The sequence below is a fragment of the Trichechus manatus genome, unplaced genomic scaffold (genome assembly GCF_000243295.1).
Source record: "Trichechus manatus latirostris isolate Lorelei unplaced genomic scaffold, TriManLat1.0 scaffold00020, whole genome shotgun sequence".
Taxonomy (NCBI): Eukaryota; Metazoa; Chordata; class Mammalia; order Sirenia; family Trichechidae; genus Trichechus; species Trichechus manatus.
Window position 1 is genome coordinate 11,902,281 of NW_004443956.1, and position 17,014 is coordinate 11,919,294.

Sequence of the window (17,014 nt, forward strand, 5' to 3'; positions counted from 1 at the left end):
GACTTATTTCACTCAGCATAATGTCCTCCAGTTTCATCCATGTTATGAGATGCTTCAGATTCATTGTTGTTCTTTCTCGTTGCATAGTACTCCATCTAGATTCTTTTTTTTTTAAACTAACCAGACTCCTATAAATGTCTTTAATACTGAAAAGAAAGAAACCGCATGGTTTTTCCCTCTTTGGGCTTCCAAACATTCCTATGCTGAGTTCGGGTAAGGCTGCTGGGGAGTGTGCAGAATCTCTGTGAATGCTGGTTATTGAGTCACTAATAAAGTGAGTCTTGTTTGCAGGACAGCTGTTGGCTTCATTGTTCTTTTGTTACACAAAAAAAGGAGAGCTGTTAGGCTAATGGAATGTGGCCTTCTCACTGGATAGCTGTTACATCATGCAACAAAACAATGCCTGAGAAATCCATTTTCACCATGCACAACACAGAAAATAATAAAAACAAAAAAAAAGACAAACAAAACAACAGGCCAAAAAACTATCAAATGAGCAGCGCTACTCCTTAAAATCAGGAAAACCATTACTTATAATTCTTATGTTTCTCAATAGTTAATACTGCAGTTTGTCTACTTTTTAAGAGTAATGTTTTACCACACTTTATTATCCTTTAGCATACAACCTTAACAGAATCTTTTTTTAAGAATTCAACATTTTTTGACCATTATCCACAATGAGAAATACAGTTTACACAGCAAACCAGTACAGAGATTTACATACATGTTGTATATGTAAACTGTTACATACACCACACTGAAGTTCACAAAATAATACTTTTCCTTACCACAAGAGAGGCTTTCTAACATTTTCTTTTTTATTCTAGTCTTTAAGATGCTGGCAATAAAAACCAAAAAATTTGTTGCCGTCCAATTGCTTCTGACTTATAGCAACCCTATAGAACAGAGCAGAACTGTCCATTGGTTTTCTAAGGCTATAATCTTTACAGAAGCAGATGGCCACATCCTTCTCCCATGGAGTGGCTGACGAGTTTGAACTGCTGACCTTTCAGTTAGCAGTCGAGTGCTTTAACCACTGTGCCACCAGGGCCCCTTGATGCTGACAAAGGCCCATACAATTGGTATTATGGCCCATGGTTTTTCAAATCACCGCACCAGAAGATGAAAACCACTCCAAAGCCTCTGTGTATTTTGAACAAAGATTTTTAAAAATTTATTTGCTTTAAACAGTTAAGTGACCTTCCCCAAAGCTGACGTTCAACTCCCCACAGGAGGCTCCTTCTTACAGGAGGCTCCTAGGTTTGCAGCAGAGATGACAGGAACCTGCAGAGCACCTCATCCTGCTGCTCGCACCCCTGCTCCCCTAAGATGAGGGTGGGAGAGGGCCTGGGCCCTCTAGGCCTACAGTCAGTCAGCTTTGCTTTCTGTCTTTTTCCCTTTACCCTTACTGTCATTCCTTAACCTCTCCAGAGAACACAGGAGCAAAGCGACATACAATTCAACAGGATGGAGAAAGAGTGGCAATATAGGAGAACACAAAGCACAGTTTTTCTTAATAGTGCTGGATTTAAATTACACATGCTATGCTTATTCCCCAGTACCACGATACCTGAACAAGTTTAAAAGGCTGAACTGACATGTAATTCCCATGCAAAAATAATGTCAACTGTTAGTAATTTTGAGTTTTTTAAATTGCTGGTCAATATTATATTGTACTATTCCATGCTGAAACTGTAAGTATTTGGGATAAGTGTAAAGAAACTTTACATGAAGACTGGAACACTTACTTTTAAGGATTCCCATAAAGGAAACTGCACAAAAGAGAAAGGAATCTAAAGAGAGAAGAAAAAAAAAAATTAATTGAGAATAATCAGTTTGTCTAGCATTACTAAATGAATCTGTATTATTTAGAAATAGTACTTCATGTTAACGTTATATATATAACCCAGTGATATTAAACAAATTTGTAGGTATAGTGTACGCAGTGTTTAAAAAAGGAGTTAAACTGTAACTGCCTGTAGAGTCCTATTAACTTTTTCAGTCCAAGGGACATAAAACAATGCTGTGAAGCCCTTTAGAAATGGCAAAAAATTAGAATAATACAAACAGGATCTGGCTACTAAAATGACAAAATAAATATTTCCTATCATAAGCAATGGAGTCCCTACGTGGTGCAGATGGTTAAGCACTCAACTACTAGCCAAAAGGTTGGTGGTTCAAGCCCACCCAGAGGTGCCTCGGAAGACAGACCTGGCTATCTGCTTCCAGAATGTCACAGCCTTGAAAACCCTATGGAGCGGTTCTACTCTGCACACATGGGGTTGTCATGAGTCAGAATCAACTCAATGGCAACTAACAACAAAAATCATAAGTAATAAAGACTAAAGACTTGACATTTTTCTACTCGAGGGCTAGAGCCGTCTCCTCCTTAGCAGTCAAAGTGTTGAGATTTAAAAGAGAAATAGGGAGGGGAGAAAGAGAGAGAGAGAGAAAAAAAAAGAGAGAGAGTGGGAAGGGGGAGTTAGTGGGGGGGAGCAGGAAGAGAAAGGGGAAGACAGAAAAGAAGAGGAAAGGAGACAAGGAAGAAGGAAATGAGAGGAAGAGTGAGAGAAGGGGAAAGAGGATGGGGGGGCCAGAGAGAAGGGGGAGGAGAGAGGGAGGGGGACAGAGAAGGCGGAAGAGAGAGGGAGGGGAACAGAAGAAAAGGAAGAGGAGGGAGAAGAGAGAGAAGAGAGGGCAGGGGAGGGAAGCAAGAATAGAAGACTGGCAGAACTACTTCCAAGAGTCAGCTGAGACACAGGACTCCAGGGCCCGAGCTGCCAGTCTGAGATGGGAAGTCTCCACCCTTCAAAGAAGGAACACAGGATTAACACTGGAGTAGTACAGGAGCTCTAAATGGACAGACGTGGGACTGAAAGTCTGATTCAGTACCAGGCACAGTCAGGGAGAAGAGTTATCTGCAGTAAGGACACATGAGTGGTCAAGATAATCACCATACTTGTAAGTATTTATATAATTAACCAGTTGCCGTTGCGTCGACCCCAATTCATGGCAACCCCATGTCTATCATAGTAGAACTGTGCTCCATAGGATTTTCAATGGCTGATTTTTTGCAAGTAGATCTCCAGGCTTTCTTCCAAAGCGCCTGTAAGTGCATAAGGGCTGGTATTACTGAGTACTTTTCTTGTACTTTTGGACTGCCAAAAGAAGGAACAATCTGACTTGGAAGAAGTACAACCAGCATGCTCCTTAGAAGCAAGAATGGCGAAACATCTCACATACTTTGGACATGTATAAGGAGGGATCAGTTCCTGGAGAAGGACATCATGCTTGGTAAAGTAGAGGGTCAGTGAAAAAGTGGAAGACCCTCGAGATGGATTGACACAGTGGCTGCAACAATGGGTTCAACCATAACAGTTGGGAGGATGGCGCAGGACCAGGCAGTGCTTCGTTCTGTTGTACATGCGGTTGCTATAAGTTGAAACCAACTCAGTGGCACCTAACACTAACAACAAGGCACTGTACAGCACAGTCTTATCTTACTGAAGGAACCCTGCAGACACAGTGGTTACAGCGCTTGGCTGCTAACCAAAAGGTCAGCGGGTCAAACCTACCAGCTGCTCTGCAGGAGAAAGATGTGGCAGTCTGCTTCTGTAAAGATTATAGCCTCGGAAATTCTGCCCTGTAGGAGCACTGTGAGTTGGAATCAACTCAACAGCAGTGGGTTTGGTATCTCACTGAATGCTCACAACAATCGAAAGAAGGAAGGAAGGGAAGGGAATGGTGCCTAATGTCCAGTATTTTTATTTTGTTTCAGCTCATTTGTAAATGAAAAGTAAACGTGGATTTTGAACATTATCAATATGCATGTGTGGGTGTCTGTAATTCTGAAGGGATTAATGGGTATTTACCTTCGTGTGAATTTAGGGCATTAGGTTATTTCTGAAATATTTATATTTAAATCAGAAATTAAAAGTCTAGCATCATCTGTCTTATTCTACTGGAGCAAACGCTGGCACTGAGCTTGACATTGGCCATGGAAATATAATCTGTCTTCCGCTGGAAAAAAAATAAGTCAATGTCAACAGCCTGGATTGAGCTGACAAGCTAGAATCTCTGTTCGTCATCTTCATAAATGAGCATGACCTCACTCTGTATGTCAAAGTCCCACAGTAGGAATCAAATGTAGTTTAGTGTTTTGTTGCCAAAATGTAAAAGCAGCTGATGCTGTCCACTCTGAAACTGAAAGACCAATTTCCAATTAAATTAATTACCAAAACCCAAAAAACTAACTGTATAATAGTTTTCTAAAATTGTTCAAATTTATAATATGTAGTCAAATATACTCAAAATGACTAACAGGTAGTGGGATTATGGATGATATAATTTTCTTCTTTGTATTTTCCCTTCCCAAATGTAAATATATCACATTTGAACAAGAATGTGAATATTTCACATTTATAACATGAAAAAGATTTTAGAATTTTAATAGTTGATGCTAGCACTATTCATTTCTTGGTTAAAATAACCCATAAAACTGCACTGCATGTTATCTGCACTCATTTTGTATTAATATTATTTAGATTTTGAAATTCTATAGATAAACATTTTATCCATTTTCCTCTATTAAAAATTAAATTGTTTCTTCAGTTTAAAGAAGTAATTTAAAAATCACACAGTGAAATGGCCAAACCATTCCATCAGGTATTTATTTTTAAAAGTGAGCTGACAATAAACCATAAGTTCATTCTCTAAAACAAGATTAACTGACAGTCTAAGGTAATTAAATGTGCTGTAAATGCCTAAATAATTAAATTTATTTCCGGTTTCTGGCAGTGAAATATCTCTCACAAGATAAACTCCTGATGTGTGAAGATTTTTCAAATATTCTTCAAGTCAAAATCATATTGTATGCTTGTTGTCATTTACAATAGGAAGAAACAATAATGAAAATGTGTTCCACACATGTGAAAGAAGTACTGCCAGCAAATAAGGCTCCACAGTTTTAAAACAAAACAAAACCTCTAGGATTTCCACAGAGCATGGGCCCATCAGAACGTGAGCTCTTTCCCCATGCCTGGTTTGAAGTTATATAACAGTGATGTTTCTTCAAAATGTGGAATGTTATACCCCAAACAGATGTAAGCTGTTACTCTAAAATGTTTTATAGATGAAGAAAATGAATAGCTGCACTCAGAGGTCTTATATTCTAAAACACAACATACCCATTTTATTGCACCAAATGTTACAAAATGGCTCACTGTTGTGACCTGTTTAATGCCCCCATTTAAGACGTTTTGTTTGAATAAGGTTGTTAAGACCCAGGGCACTAGTAAGTGAGCAGCAGTAAACCCAGCGACCATTACAGAGGCAGATGTATGGGGGAAAGAAACTGTTAAAACTCAACATGGATTCCACTTAGTAATAAACATAACAATAATCCTATACAAGAGGGCATGTGAGGATTCCTCGTGAAGTAGACAAAATGAAACCTGGGTGTGGCAAACAGAGAAAGGACATTACTAATGAAATAAAAATGGACACAATTACAACGTGAACACGCTTTACCTGTCATGAGGTATTGGACTAGAATTATCCTTGAAGCTAATCAATGCCTATAATCCTGTGATCTTATAAATGTTTGTAACCTTATGGTCCTTTAATAAATAATGAAGTAACCCGTAATATAACTGAGGGGATATGAAGATATGATTGCTAGGGTATCATTTAGTTCTAAAATTCTATTTGTTGTTGTTGGAAAGATCACATTAGAATACTATTTAAAAAAAAAAAAAAACTTGATTAGAAACTGCAATGAACACAATACTACTATGAGTAATCTAGGAAGCCTAAGGAACAAGAAAGTATATTTAAAAAGTTGTGAAAGCTATCACCTTTGGCAGAAACGCCCAAAAAAACTCTTGTAGTAAGAACAGCAACAATAACAAAATTACAGAAATGGTTTGATACGACCTCAAATTAGAAGAGGTCTAAAGAACATCATGGAAGTAGCAGGCCAGGCCACAGATATGGGAGCAGGTCCAAGGACTGGAGCATCCTCATTTTCAAGGGACCCTACAAGGGACTACACAGAGTCTCCTTTTTGTTGCATGACAATGTCCAAATTTCTGTGCTTGACTTAGAGCTTTCCATTTAAGTGTCACACAGATAACAAAGTCATTCTCCTCTTAAATACTCTGGGCTTTTTCCCACCCAGCCCCAGCAGTAACCAAGGACAAATGAAGTTGAAGATCTAAAAACCTCTTGCCTCAAAGTGACCACTATTCTTAAGGGGAGAGAGAGACAGAGAAAACCCTTTAAAGCTGATCTGCTAGAATTCTAACAGTAAATACATTTTGATTTTTTAATTTAGCAACTATAATCCATTTATGGGCACTGTACATACGGGAAAAGAACTTATGCTGAATGAAGGAAATCAAACTAACATAGAAGTAGCAAAAACTGAAAGTTAATTACACCTTAGGTTTGTAAGACATACTAAAATTCCTGAAGTATCTTTCTAAAGAAAGTATAAAATGGAAACAAGAACGTCAAAATCTAAAACAGAAAAGGAGGTAAGTGTGAGCAGCTTGATTATCAACTCAATCTTTTAAACCTCAGGGGCAGGGGCAGGGGCAGTGAGGGTGGGTACTGCCAACCAGTAACTCAGGGCACCAAACACAGGAAAGGCTTAATAAATGTTACCAGTGAAGGCAATGACTACATTTTCTTTCTCTACATTCTACAGAATCATCACAGTAATTTGTTTGGGTAGAAGTAGCTCCCAGTATATCAATTTACAAGTTACTGCGTGAGTCACATAATTCTACCTTCTAATGAAGATAATGGCAATGTCAAATCAGTCTATAATCCACTATATTTCTGAAGTCCTAAAAACAAGTTTCACTGTTTTTAAAAAGTGTGTAAGTATTTGACATTCACTCATGATAAAAACTGTTCAGCAAAATAAAAACCGAAGGGAATGTACTTGATCTGATAAAGGCCACCTACAAAAAGCATATAGCTAACATTATTCTTAACAGTGAAAGACTGAGTGCTTTTCCCTTTAAGATCACAAACCACGTGAGGATGTCTGTTCTCAGTACTCCTATTCCACAATACATATAGTTCCACAATTTGCTCTTTTTCCCTAGCCAATGCCTTAGTCATATTTCCATGTTGATTAATACAGATCTGTCATTCTTTTTGACCACTGCAAAGTATTCTATAACACCTGACTGTCCCTCATTGATGGTTTATTTCCAATTCTTTTCCTCAGAAAACACTTTTTAAAAAATCAGTCAGGACATATCCAGAAAATTCTAGATATATCATATAGGCTGTAAATATATTATTTCTGACTTTACCCAACTATAACATGGTAGGTTAACACTCAGCATTAAACCTTCCTTAGCACAACTATCCACGAAAATGCCCAGTGTTAATATTCAGGTAAATCAGAACACAAAGAAATCCTCTTCCTTTAGGGATCAAGCTTAATTTAACAAATCAATAAAAAGAAAATCACAAAATCACACTGGCTTTCACACTTCAAGTGAGTGATTCTAGTATACCACTGAACATTTAACTCGACGCCAACGGGTTTTGTTTTTTTTTTTTGTCTGATTTAGTAGAATGTAAATAAATATGAGGTCACAAGAAGGTAACAAGGTACAAATTGTGACCTAAGTCAAAACCAAACCTGTCGCCGTCGACCTACTTTAAAAAAAAAAAAATTAGAAAAGGAGTTGGGATTCTCAAAAACTGAAATTAGAAAATACTTGAAAAAGAGCAATAAACATTCTTACCTAATATTCAAATCATGTGTCTAGATGTATACACTTATACAAATGCACATGCTTTGTGCATTTAAGCAAAATTACAACTTGAAAAGAATAATGAAAAATAAAAATAGGTTTGTTATGATGGTTATGCAACATGGTTAGCTTGCTAGCTTGCTTGTTCCCTCCCTCCCACCTTACCTATCTACCTACCTATCAAACCTACTGACCTACCTCAGTATCTTCCTCCCTCATCACCCCCAGAACTTCCCCAAAATAATCCAGTGGTGTTAAAAGCACATTTGAAACAACTCCCACTAACATAAAGTGACAACGAGGAGGCTAAGCAGTAATGAAGCACTGACCAATCTATGATATGATCAGAAGAAAAGAAAGAAGAAAGAAGGGGCTGGGGAAGCAGAAGAAGAGAAGACAGTAAGCTTGATAAGGGCAGGAAGGTTACAGTACAAGCAATCCCCGATTTATGATGTGATTCAGTTCCGATGACTCCGTCTTAAGTGAGTTCTGATGTAATTCGAATACTTTATTATTTTTTTTTTTAGTTTTCCTTATTATTGCCTTTTATTATCAGTATCTTTATAAACCTAAACTTTGTTTTTGGGGATAAGAAACATCACATATAAACTTACAGATATATTTTAATACATACATACATAAAAAAATGCACAAACCATAAAAATTTACTCCCACAATGAAGAGTTGGACGACACTGGTGTTCTGTCAGGTAATAACAATGCTACTTGTGGAAGGTTCTAGCTCATCTGGATTATCCCTGGGAATGGGGATGGCATTTCTATTAAGAAAATTAGTGAGAGTTGTCTGTATGGACCTCTTCTTTTTTTCTTCATATATTTTGAGGTAACATCTTACTGCTTCCTGAATCTGCCTGGACTTGAGCAAAGCGATCAGCATTTGGGTCCATGTTTTCAAGCAACTGAAGCCCCTCATTCAGTTTAGAAAAAACTCCAGCTAATCCTTTCACTGTAAAATTTTTTGACAACTTCTCTCTTTCCTCTTCCATCTTATTCAGCTCATCCTGTAATTTCTCAGCAACTTTAACTTCAGTGCTTCCTGCTTCTCCAGTTATATGCAAGTTATGTAAGCCAAATCTGCATTTGAAGCAAGGAAACTAGCCCTTGCTGGCATTAAAGTACTCGAGGTAGTCTTGTCATCCCTTCAGGTTTTCAAAAAGGCTGCATGCTTTTGTTTGAATCCTCAGTAAACTCACAGAAATTCTCTTCTGGATTTGGTCTTCTATCCAAATCATCAATAGCTTCTCCATCTCATGGATTGGCCCTTGCCTCTTCTTTGTTAAAATCATTGATTTTATGACAATCCCTCCTTTAACTGCCTCCAAAATTCTATTCTTATCTTTAATGAATGTCAAAAAGCGTCAAATGAGATCGTCCTTCCTTACATGCTATTTCACTAACTTTCCTCCCATCCTCATAGGCCTTAATGATCTTCATCTTTATATCCATGTCTTCAGCCTTCCTCACCTTCTTTTTTGGATTAGAACTTTCAGCGACATGAGTTCTTTTGTTAGACGTATTGTTGAGGGTACAAGTAGTACAGGTGTTACAGTGTGAAAAAGTTTAACAACTTAGCTTCAAATTAACAACTGATACTTCTTGTGGTAGGAAACACTGAATAAGAGCACACTACAGGCCTGGTCCACAGAGAAGTCAGCATCAGTGTCGTAACAATGAAGTCGGAGCAGTAACGGCTGTCAGGCACGTGGGCAGTTCAGTTGTCATATGTTGTTAGAGTTGAACATTGCCCAACTTTCCAGCCATTACAACTCCTGACACCGACACGAACTTCACTGTAGACCAGGCCATAGCCTGCTATATGGCAGTGTTTTCAACAGTGTATCATAAAATTGAACATCTGCAGGTGAACATCTGAGAATGATAACATAAGCAAATTATGTGCTGCAACACTGTATGTAGTACATATCATTAACGGTAAGATGTAAAAAAAAAAAAAAAAAAAAGATGGTCTTAAGTGTGGTATGTTGTTACTTGAATACGTCTTAAGTCAGGGACTACCGGTATCTGACTGACTTATCATTATGTCCTAGCATCTTAATAACAGAGAGCTCAATAAATATTTATTACAGAAATGAATGGAGGAAAGGCAAAGAAATGCAAGAAGAGATGGCAGGGGATAAGATTTGTGGCTGAATTAGAAGTGAACCTAGTCTTCTGGCTCATAGTCCAATGAATGTTCATTCCACTCAACTACTGATTTACAAATAGTTGTTAGGACGATGTTTCGAGAGATGAATAATAAAAAAAAAAGTAAGAGTGGTGGCTATCAGTTATATACAAAAAGGATAAAATACAAAAATGGATCTCACTCATTTTTTAGTCAGTTAAGGCAACAGGCTAGTTATATAACATATATGTTTTATATATACGTATAACACATATCCCAAGAAATATCAGCTTTGGAAGGCCACTCTCCATAAATACTGCTCCAATTAATTCTTCTTTTTTAAATTATTTTATTAAGTTTTAGGTGAAAATTTACACAGCAAATTGGGTTCCCATTTAACAATGTTTATACAAATTGTTGTATGACACTGGTTACAATTTTCACGATGTGTCAGCATTCTCATTATTTCCATTCTATTAGTTCTGTTTCCATTGATCTAGCTTCCCTTCCCCTCCCTGCCTTCTCATCTTTGCTTTTGGGTAAATGTTGACCGTCTGGTCTCATACAGTCGATTGTTTAAGGGAGCACATTACTCACAGGTGATACCGTTTATTTTATAAGCCAATCTATTATTTGGATGAAGGGTGATCACTGGGATTGGCTTCAGTTCAAAGTTCAAAAGGTATCTTAGGGTGATACTCTCAGGGGTTCCTCTAGTCTCTATTGGTCCAGTAGGTCTGGACTTTTTTAGGAATTGAATTTTTTAAATTGTACTCTAGATGAGGGTTTACAGAACAAACAGTTTCTCATTAAACAGTTTAGTATACATATTGTTTGATGACATTAGTTAACAACCCCACGACAACACTCTCCCTTCTCAACCTTGGGTTCCCTATTACCAGCTTTCCTGTTCCCTCTTGCCCTCTAGTCCTTGTCCCTGGGCTGTTGTGCCCCATTAGTCTCGTTTTATTTTATGGGGCTGTCTAATCTTTGGCTGAACGGTGAACCTCGGGAGTGACTTCATTACTGAGCTAAAAGGGTGTCCGGGAGCCATACTCTCGGGGTTTCTCCAGTCTCTGTCAAGCCAGCAAGTCTGGTCTTTTTTTTCCTGTGAGTTAGAATTTTATTCTACATTCTTCTCTAGCTCTGTCCAGGACCCTCTGTTGTGATCCCTGTCAGAGCAGTCAGTGGTGGTAGCCAGGCACCATCTAGTTGTACTGGACTCAGTCTGGTGGAGGCCGTGGTAGTTGTGGTCCACTAGTTCTTTGGACTAATCTTTCCCTTGTATCTTTTCTTCATTCTCCCTTGCTCCCGAAGGGGTGAGATCAGTGCAGTATCTTAGATGGCTGCTCATAGGCTTTTAAGATCCCAGACACTACTCACCAAGGTAGAATGTAGAACATTTTCTTTAAGGAATTTGAATTTTGTTCTACATTTTCTCCTGTTCTAGCCAGGACCTTTTATTGTATCCCTGGTCAGAATGGTTGGTAGTGGTGGCCATGGACCATTCTAGTTCTTCTGGTCTCAGGTTAGAAGAGATCACAGTTCGTCTGGGCTAACAGTCCAATTAATTCTTACTTACGACAACAGAAACATCTTTAAAGCCCATGTGTTGAAATCCACAAATAATCTACCTGCACATTTAGAAAGAAGCCATGCTTTCCAGCAGAACAATTTCAGTTGGAGTTTAGGGCATTAACTAAATGAAGTAACCAAATGCTGTAAGACACTGTCCCCAATTTAAAGGTTATCTTTTCCTTAGGTGTTAAATGGAGTTAGGTCCTACAATACATTTTGTGTTTGACCATACTTACAATGGTAAGTCGTGCATATCAGCCAATTAAGAAATAAATTCGGAGAGAGAGAAAATTGACAATGGGGTTTGATACAGATTTTAAAATATGGTAGAAAATAATAATGCTATTATTAGTTAATAAAAGGAAAAGCAAGAAATTAAACCAGATTGTACTGGTCAACTTTGCAGTAGTAATGAAACTACGTTCAAATCTCAGCAGCTTATGACAAACTTTTATTCCCAATTCATATTATATGTCAGCTGTAGGACATACAGCTAGGGCTGCCCTCCAGGCTGTGGCTTTTGCTTCATGTGTCTTCTCATTCCAAGACCTGATCACAAAGAGCAGCCCATATCTGGGACACACCACTCTGAAGGCAGAGGCAAAAGCAAGAGGGCTGGTAGAAATGTGCTCTGCCTCTTAAAACTTATGTTCACAACTGTCACACTGTCACTGTTCATGCTGTCACTTCCACTCACATTCCATTGGCCCGAGAAGTCATAACACCAAGCCTGACTATGGGACAGAGAAGTACACACTCCACATACAGGAAGGCACAGTAAATAATATGACAATGGGCAGAGATGTAGACTCAATCCACTCATAGGGAATAAAGCAAAGAGTGGGAACAATAATATAATCTACCCTAAAGGTATTCCAACTTCCATGCTGAACACTTTTTTCCCCACTGTTGGTTAACTCTTGACAAATACACACACATCCACAACTGTCAAGGGAATAGAAAAATGAAAACACAAGGCTAAAATGGGATTCCAGGAAGACAGTGATATAAGACAGGAACTCACTTCCCTCCAATGTCATTTTCAATCCGTCTGCTGAATTAGACCATAGACCTGGAGCCTGCAGACAACTAAATGAAAGTGAGGGCTTGGGCTCTTTGGAGTGCAGAGGAGACAACGGGAGTGTGTGCTTTTTAAATTTTTTCTAGGAGCTCGGCAAGAGTGAAGAGATCAACCTCTTGGAATTCTGGAACAAGGACTTTAAATTAATGGTTCTAGGAAAAAACTGGCCCACGGATATTTGAGGACCCTTGAAGGGGTGGTGTCCCTATATCATTAAAGGCCAAGACCAGAACGAGCTGACGAAAAAAATTTGACAACACAGGAGGCTGAGCATCCAGAAAGGCAGCAATCAGGACAAAGTTAGCAAACTCATAACCAAATAGAACTGCTTGAAAAGAGAGAACCCAATCTTGAGGAGGCGGGGCCAAGATGGCAGAGTAGTTAGACTCTTCCGGTGGACCCTCTTACAACAAAGACCTGAAAAAACAAGTGAATTGATTATATATGGCCATCTGGGAGCCCTGAACACCAAAGGCAGAGTTGAGGAACCGGTCTGAGTGGCAGTAGGAGGGAGAGATGCTTCAAAAGCAGCGAGCAGTTGCCAGACCTGACCCAGCGAAAGCCTGAGCCCTTCAGGCCTGAGCACCTCATGGGTGAGTGGTGAGGCAGGCAAGCAGCCGGGCTAAGGGAGGCGCGTTTTCCACACCAGGAGAGACCCAGCGCCAGACAGTCTACACGGCCATCCAGAACCAATGACAAGCAGCACTCGATCCGGCAAAAGATAAGTAATTGCATGTGACCGCACAGATCAAAAACACCTCCCTTCAGGAAAAACTTCTCTCCCATTTACCTCCCTGCTCCCTGCTCTGCACTGGGTCCTGGACCAGCTTCAGCAATTGACAATTCCCCTGGGCCAGAAGTAGTATCCGTCACATGCCTCGAGCTATTCTCCCTGCCTTGGAGAGTGAACAAATTAACAAACTGGAAAAAACAAACTGCTGGCTCCCCTAAGCCAGGAACCCAGGGTAGGCATAGCTCTTTTGCCTAGGCAAAGGCATAAGGAATCCATGGACTTTGAGTGCCTTTCCCTCTGCATAGACTTGTGTGGGCCCATCTCAACAGCGTAGGCCCTCTTTACCGCAGTACAACAGGGTATATACTAGAACTCTAATTTCAACTGTTTCAGCTGTGAAGTGGCAGGTTCTTGACATTTGACACTGCTCTGCCCATTAAGCAGGGTCTTCACCTACCCACATCGGGGGCCTGAGGACTGGTGGCTTCACCCATGCCACCTAGCCACCTGTGATAGGGGCCCACGAATAAGGGGCACCCCCCAATCCTTACAGCAAACAGCATTAGGTGCTCATAGGCCGGCTGCAAAACCCACCCACCTACGCGCTCTAGGGAACAGGGACACGCCTTCCTCCTGGACACTAGGGGGCGGTTGTCAGCCCCCTGCCTTACTCAGAGTGTGTCCCCTTCCTGCAGCCAGATGCCTGTGCCTACACCAACCACCCATGCCTGTCTAGGACTGTAAGTGAGAGCCTATACCACACACTTGGTGGCCATCTACCTGGGCATCTGAGCTGAATCCATACAGGAGGAGTGGGTGGACTCCTGAGCTCACGTATCTAGTAACAGAACTAACCACCTGGTGATAGGACAGTAGAGCTTCAAAGTTGCCAATAATTAAACTAGCTCATATGAGCAGCCTATTTGGGCATATCAAAACAAAACAAGAAGCTAGGACACAGTAAGCAAACATAAAATAAATAAATATAATAACTTATCAATGACTCGGAGACAACAGTCAATATCAAATCACATAAAGATGCAATCCATGATGGCTTCAGCGAGCTCCCAAAATAAAGAATCTAGAAATTTTCCAGAGGAGGAAAATTTCTTGGCATTACCAGAGGCAGAATACAAAAGATTAATATACAGAACTCTTCAAGAAATTAGGAAGGAAATTAAGCAAAATGCAGGACACACAACAGAGGAAATTAAAAAGATTAGAGAAGACAATAATGACAAATTTAACAGGCTGCAAGAATCCATAGAGAGACAGCAATCAGAAATAGAGAAGATTAACAATAAAATGTCAGAATTAGTCAACTCAATAGAAAGTCATAGTGGCAGAATTGAGGCAATGGATGTCAGAATTCGTGAGACTGAAGATAAAGCACTTGACACCAACTTATTTGAGGAAAAATCAGATAAAAGGATTTTAGAAAATAAAGAAACCCTAAGAATTAAGTGGGACTCTATCAAGAGGAATAATCTACAGGTGATTGGAGTACCAGAACAGGGAGCGAATAACAGAAAATATATAGAGAGAATTGTTGAAGATTTGTTGGCAGAAAGCTTTCCTGATATCATGAAAGATGAGAAGATACATATCCAAGATGCCCATCGAACCCCACATAAGGTAGATCCAAAAACAAAGTCACCAAGACATACGATAATCAAACTTGCCAAAACCAAAGATAAAGAGAGAATTTTAAGAGCGGCTAGGGATAAACGAAAAGTCATCTACAAAGGACAGCCAATAAGAATAAGCTCGGACTCCTCAGAAGAAACCATGCAGGCAAGAAGGCAATGGGATGACATATATAAAGCCTTGAAGGAAAATAACTGCCAGCCAAGAATTATATATCCAGCAAAACTGTCTCTCAAATATGATGGTGAAATTAGGGCATTTCCAGATAAACAGAAGTTTAGGGAATTTTCAAAAACCAAACCAAAATTACAAGAAATACTAAAGGGAGTCCTCCGGTTAGAAAATCAGTAACATCAGATAAAAACCCAAGACTAGAACACACAACAGAGCAACCGGATATCAACCCAGATAGGGAAGTCACAAACGTAAATCAAAGCTAAAACACTGAAAATAGGGAAACAGATGTCAATGTGTAAAAGATTACAACAATAAAATAAAAAAGACGGACTTAAAAAATGGAGACACAGACTTTGCATATGGAGGGGAAGTCAAGGTGATATAAAGAAATAAAAGACTGGTATAAACTTAGAAAAACAGGGGTAAATATTAAGGTAACCACAAAGGAAACTAACAATCCTACTAGTCAAAATAAAAAACTAGAAAAATATGAAGACTCAGCAAACACAAAACCAACAACAATGAAAAAGATGAAAAGAAAATACATAAATAAAAATGACTCAGCACAGAAAATTAAGAGGAACAAAGAAACTGTGAACAACACAAAAAAAAAGACATCAAAATGACAGCATTAAACTCATACCTATCAATAATTACGCTGAATGTCAATGGACTAAATGCACCAATAAAGAGACAGAGAGTGGCAGACTGGATAAAAAAACACGATCCGTCTATATGCTGCCTACGAGAGAAACCTTAGACTTGAAGATGCAAACAAACTAAAACTCAAAGGATGGAAAAAAATATTATCAAGCAAACAACACTCAAAAAACAGCAGGAGTGACAATATTAATCTCTGACAAAACAGACTTTAAAGTAAAATCCACCACAAAGGACAAGGAAGGACACTGTATAATGATTAAACGGTCAATACACCAGGAGGACATAACTATAATAAATATTTACGCACCCAACGACAGGGCTCCAAAATACATAAAACAAACTTCAACAGCACTGAAAAGAGAGATAGACAGCTCCACAAAAGTAGTAGGAGACTTCAACACACCACCTTCGCTAAAGGACAGAACATCTAGAAAGAGGCTTAACAAAGACATGGAAGAGCTAAAGGCGACAATCAACCAATTTGATCTCATAGACATATACGAAACACTCCACCCAACAGCAGCCAAGAATACTTTCTTTTCCAACGCACATGGAACATTTCTCCAGAAGAGACCACGTTAGGCCATAAAGCACACGTTAACAAAATCCAAAGCATCGAAATATTATAAAGCATCTTTTCTGACCATAAAGCCATGAAAGTAGAAATCAACAACAGAAAAATCAAGGGAAAAAAAATCAAACACATGGAAACTGAACAACATCTTGACCAAAAACTACTGGGTTATAGAAGAAATTAAGGGTGGAATAAAGAAATTCATAGACTCAAACAAGAATGAAAACACATCCCAGCAGAACCTTTGGGACACAGCAAAAGCAACGCTCAGAGGTCAATTTACAGCAATAAATGCACACATCCAAAAAGAAGAAAGGGCCATAATCAAACCATCAACCCTACAACTGCAACAAGTACAAAGAAAGCAGCAAAAGAAGACTTCATGCACCAGAAGAAAGGAAATAATAAGAATTAGAGTAGAATTAAATGAAATAGAGAACAGAAAAACAATTGAAAGAGTTAACAAGACCAAAAGCTGTTCTTTGAAAAGATCAACAAAATTGATAAACCACTGGTGACACTAACAAAAGAAAAACAGGAGAGGAAGCAGATAACCCATATAAGAAATGAGATGGGTGATATCACAACAGACCCAAATGAAATTAAAAGAATCATAACAGAATACTATGAAAAATTGT

At 38.9% G+C, this 17,014-nt stretch overlaps 1 protein-coding gene across 3 annotated transcripts in view; it reads right to left on the reverse strand.

The window, feature by feature from the left end:
• The window catches only part of SLC25A26 (solute carrier family 25 member 26), a 160,031-nt gene that overhangs the window by 42,356 nt on the left and 100,661 nt on the right, over window positions 1–17,014 (reverse strand). For all 3 annotated transcript variants that reach the window (XM_023727941.1, XM_023727939.1, XM_023727940.1), the window contains one exon: window positions 1,749–1,793. In XM_023727941.1, the coding sequence (XP_023583709.1) occupies window positions 1,749–1,793 (45 nt within the window). The remainder of the gene's footprint in view (window positions 1–1,748; window positions 1,794–17,014) is intronic.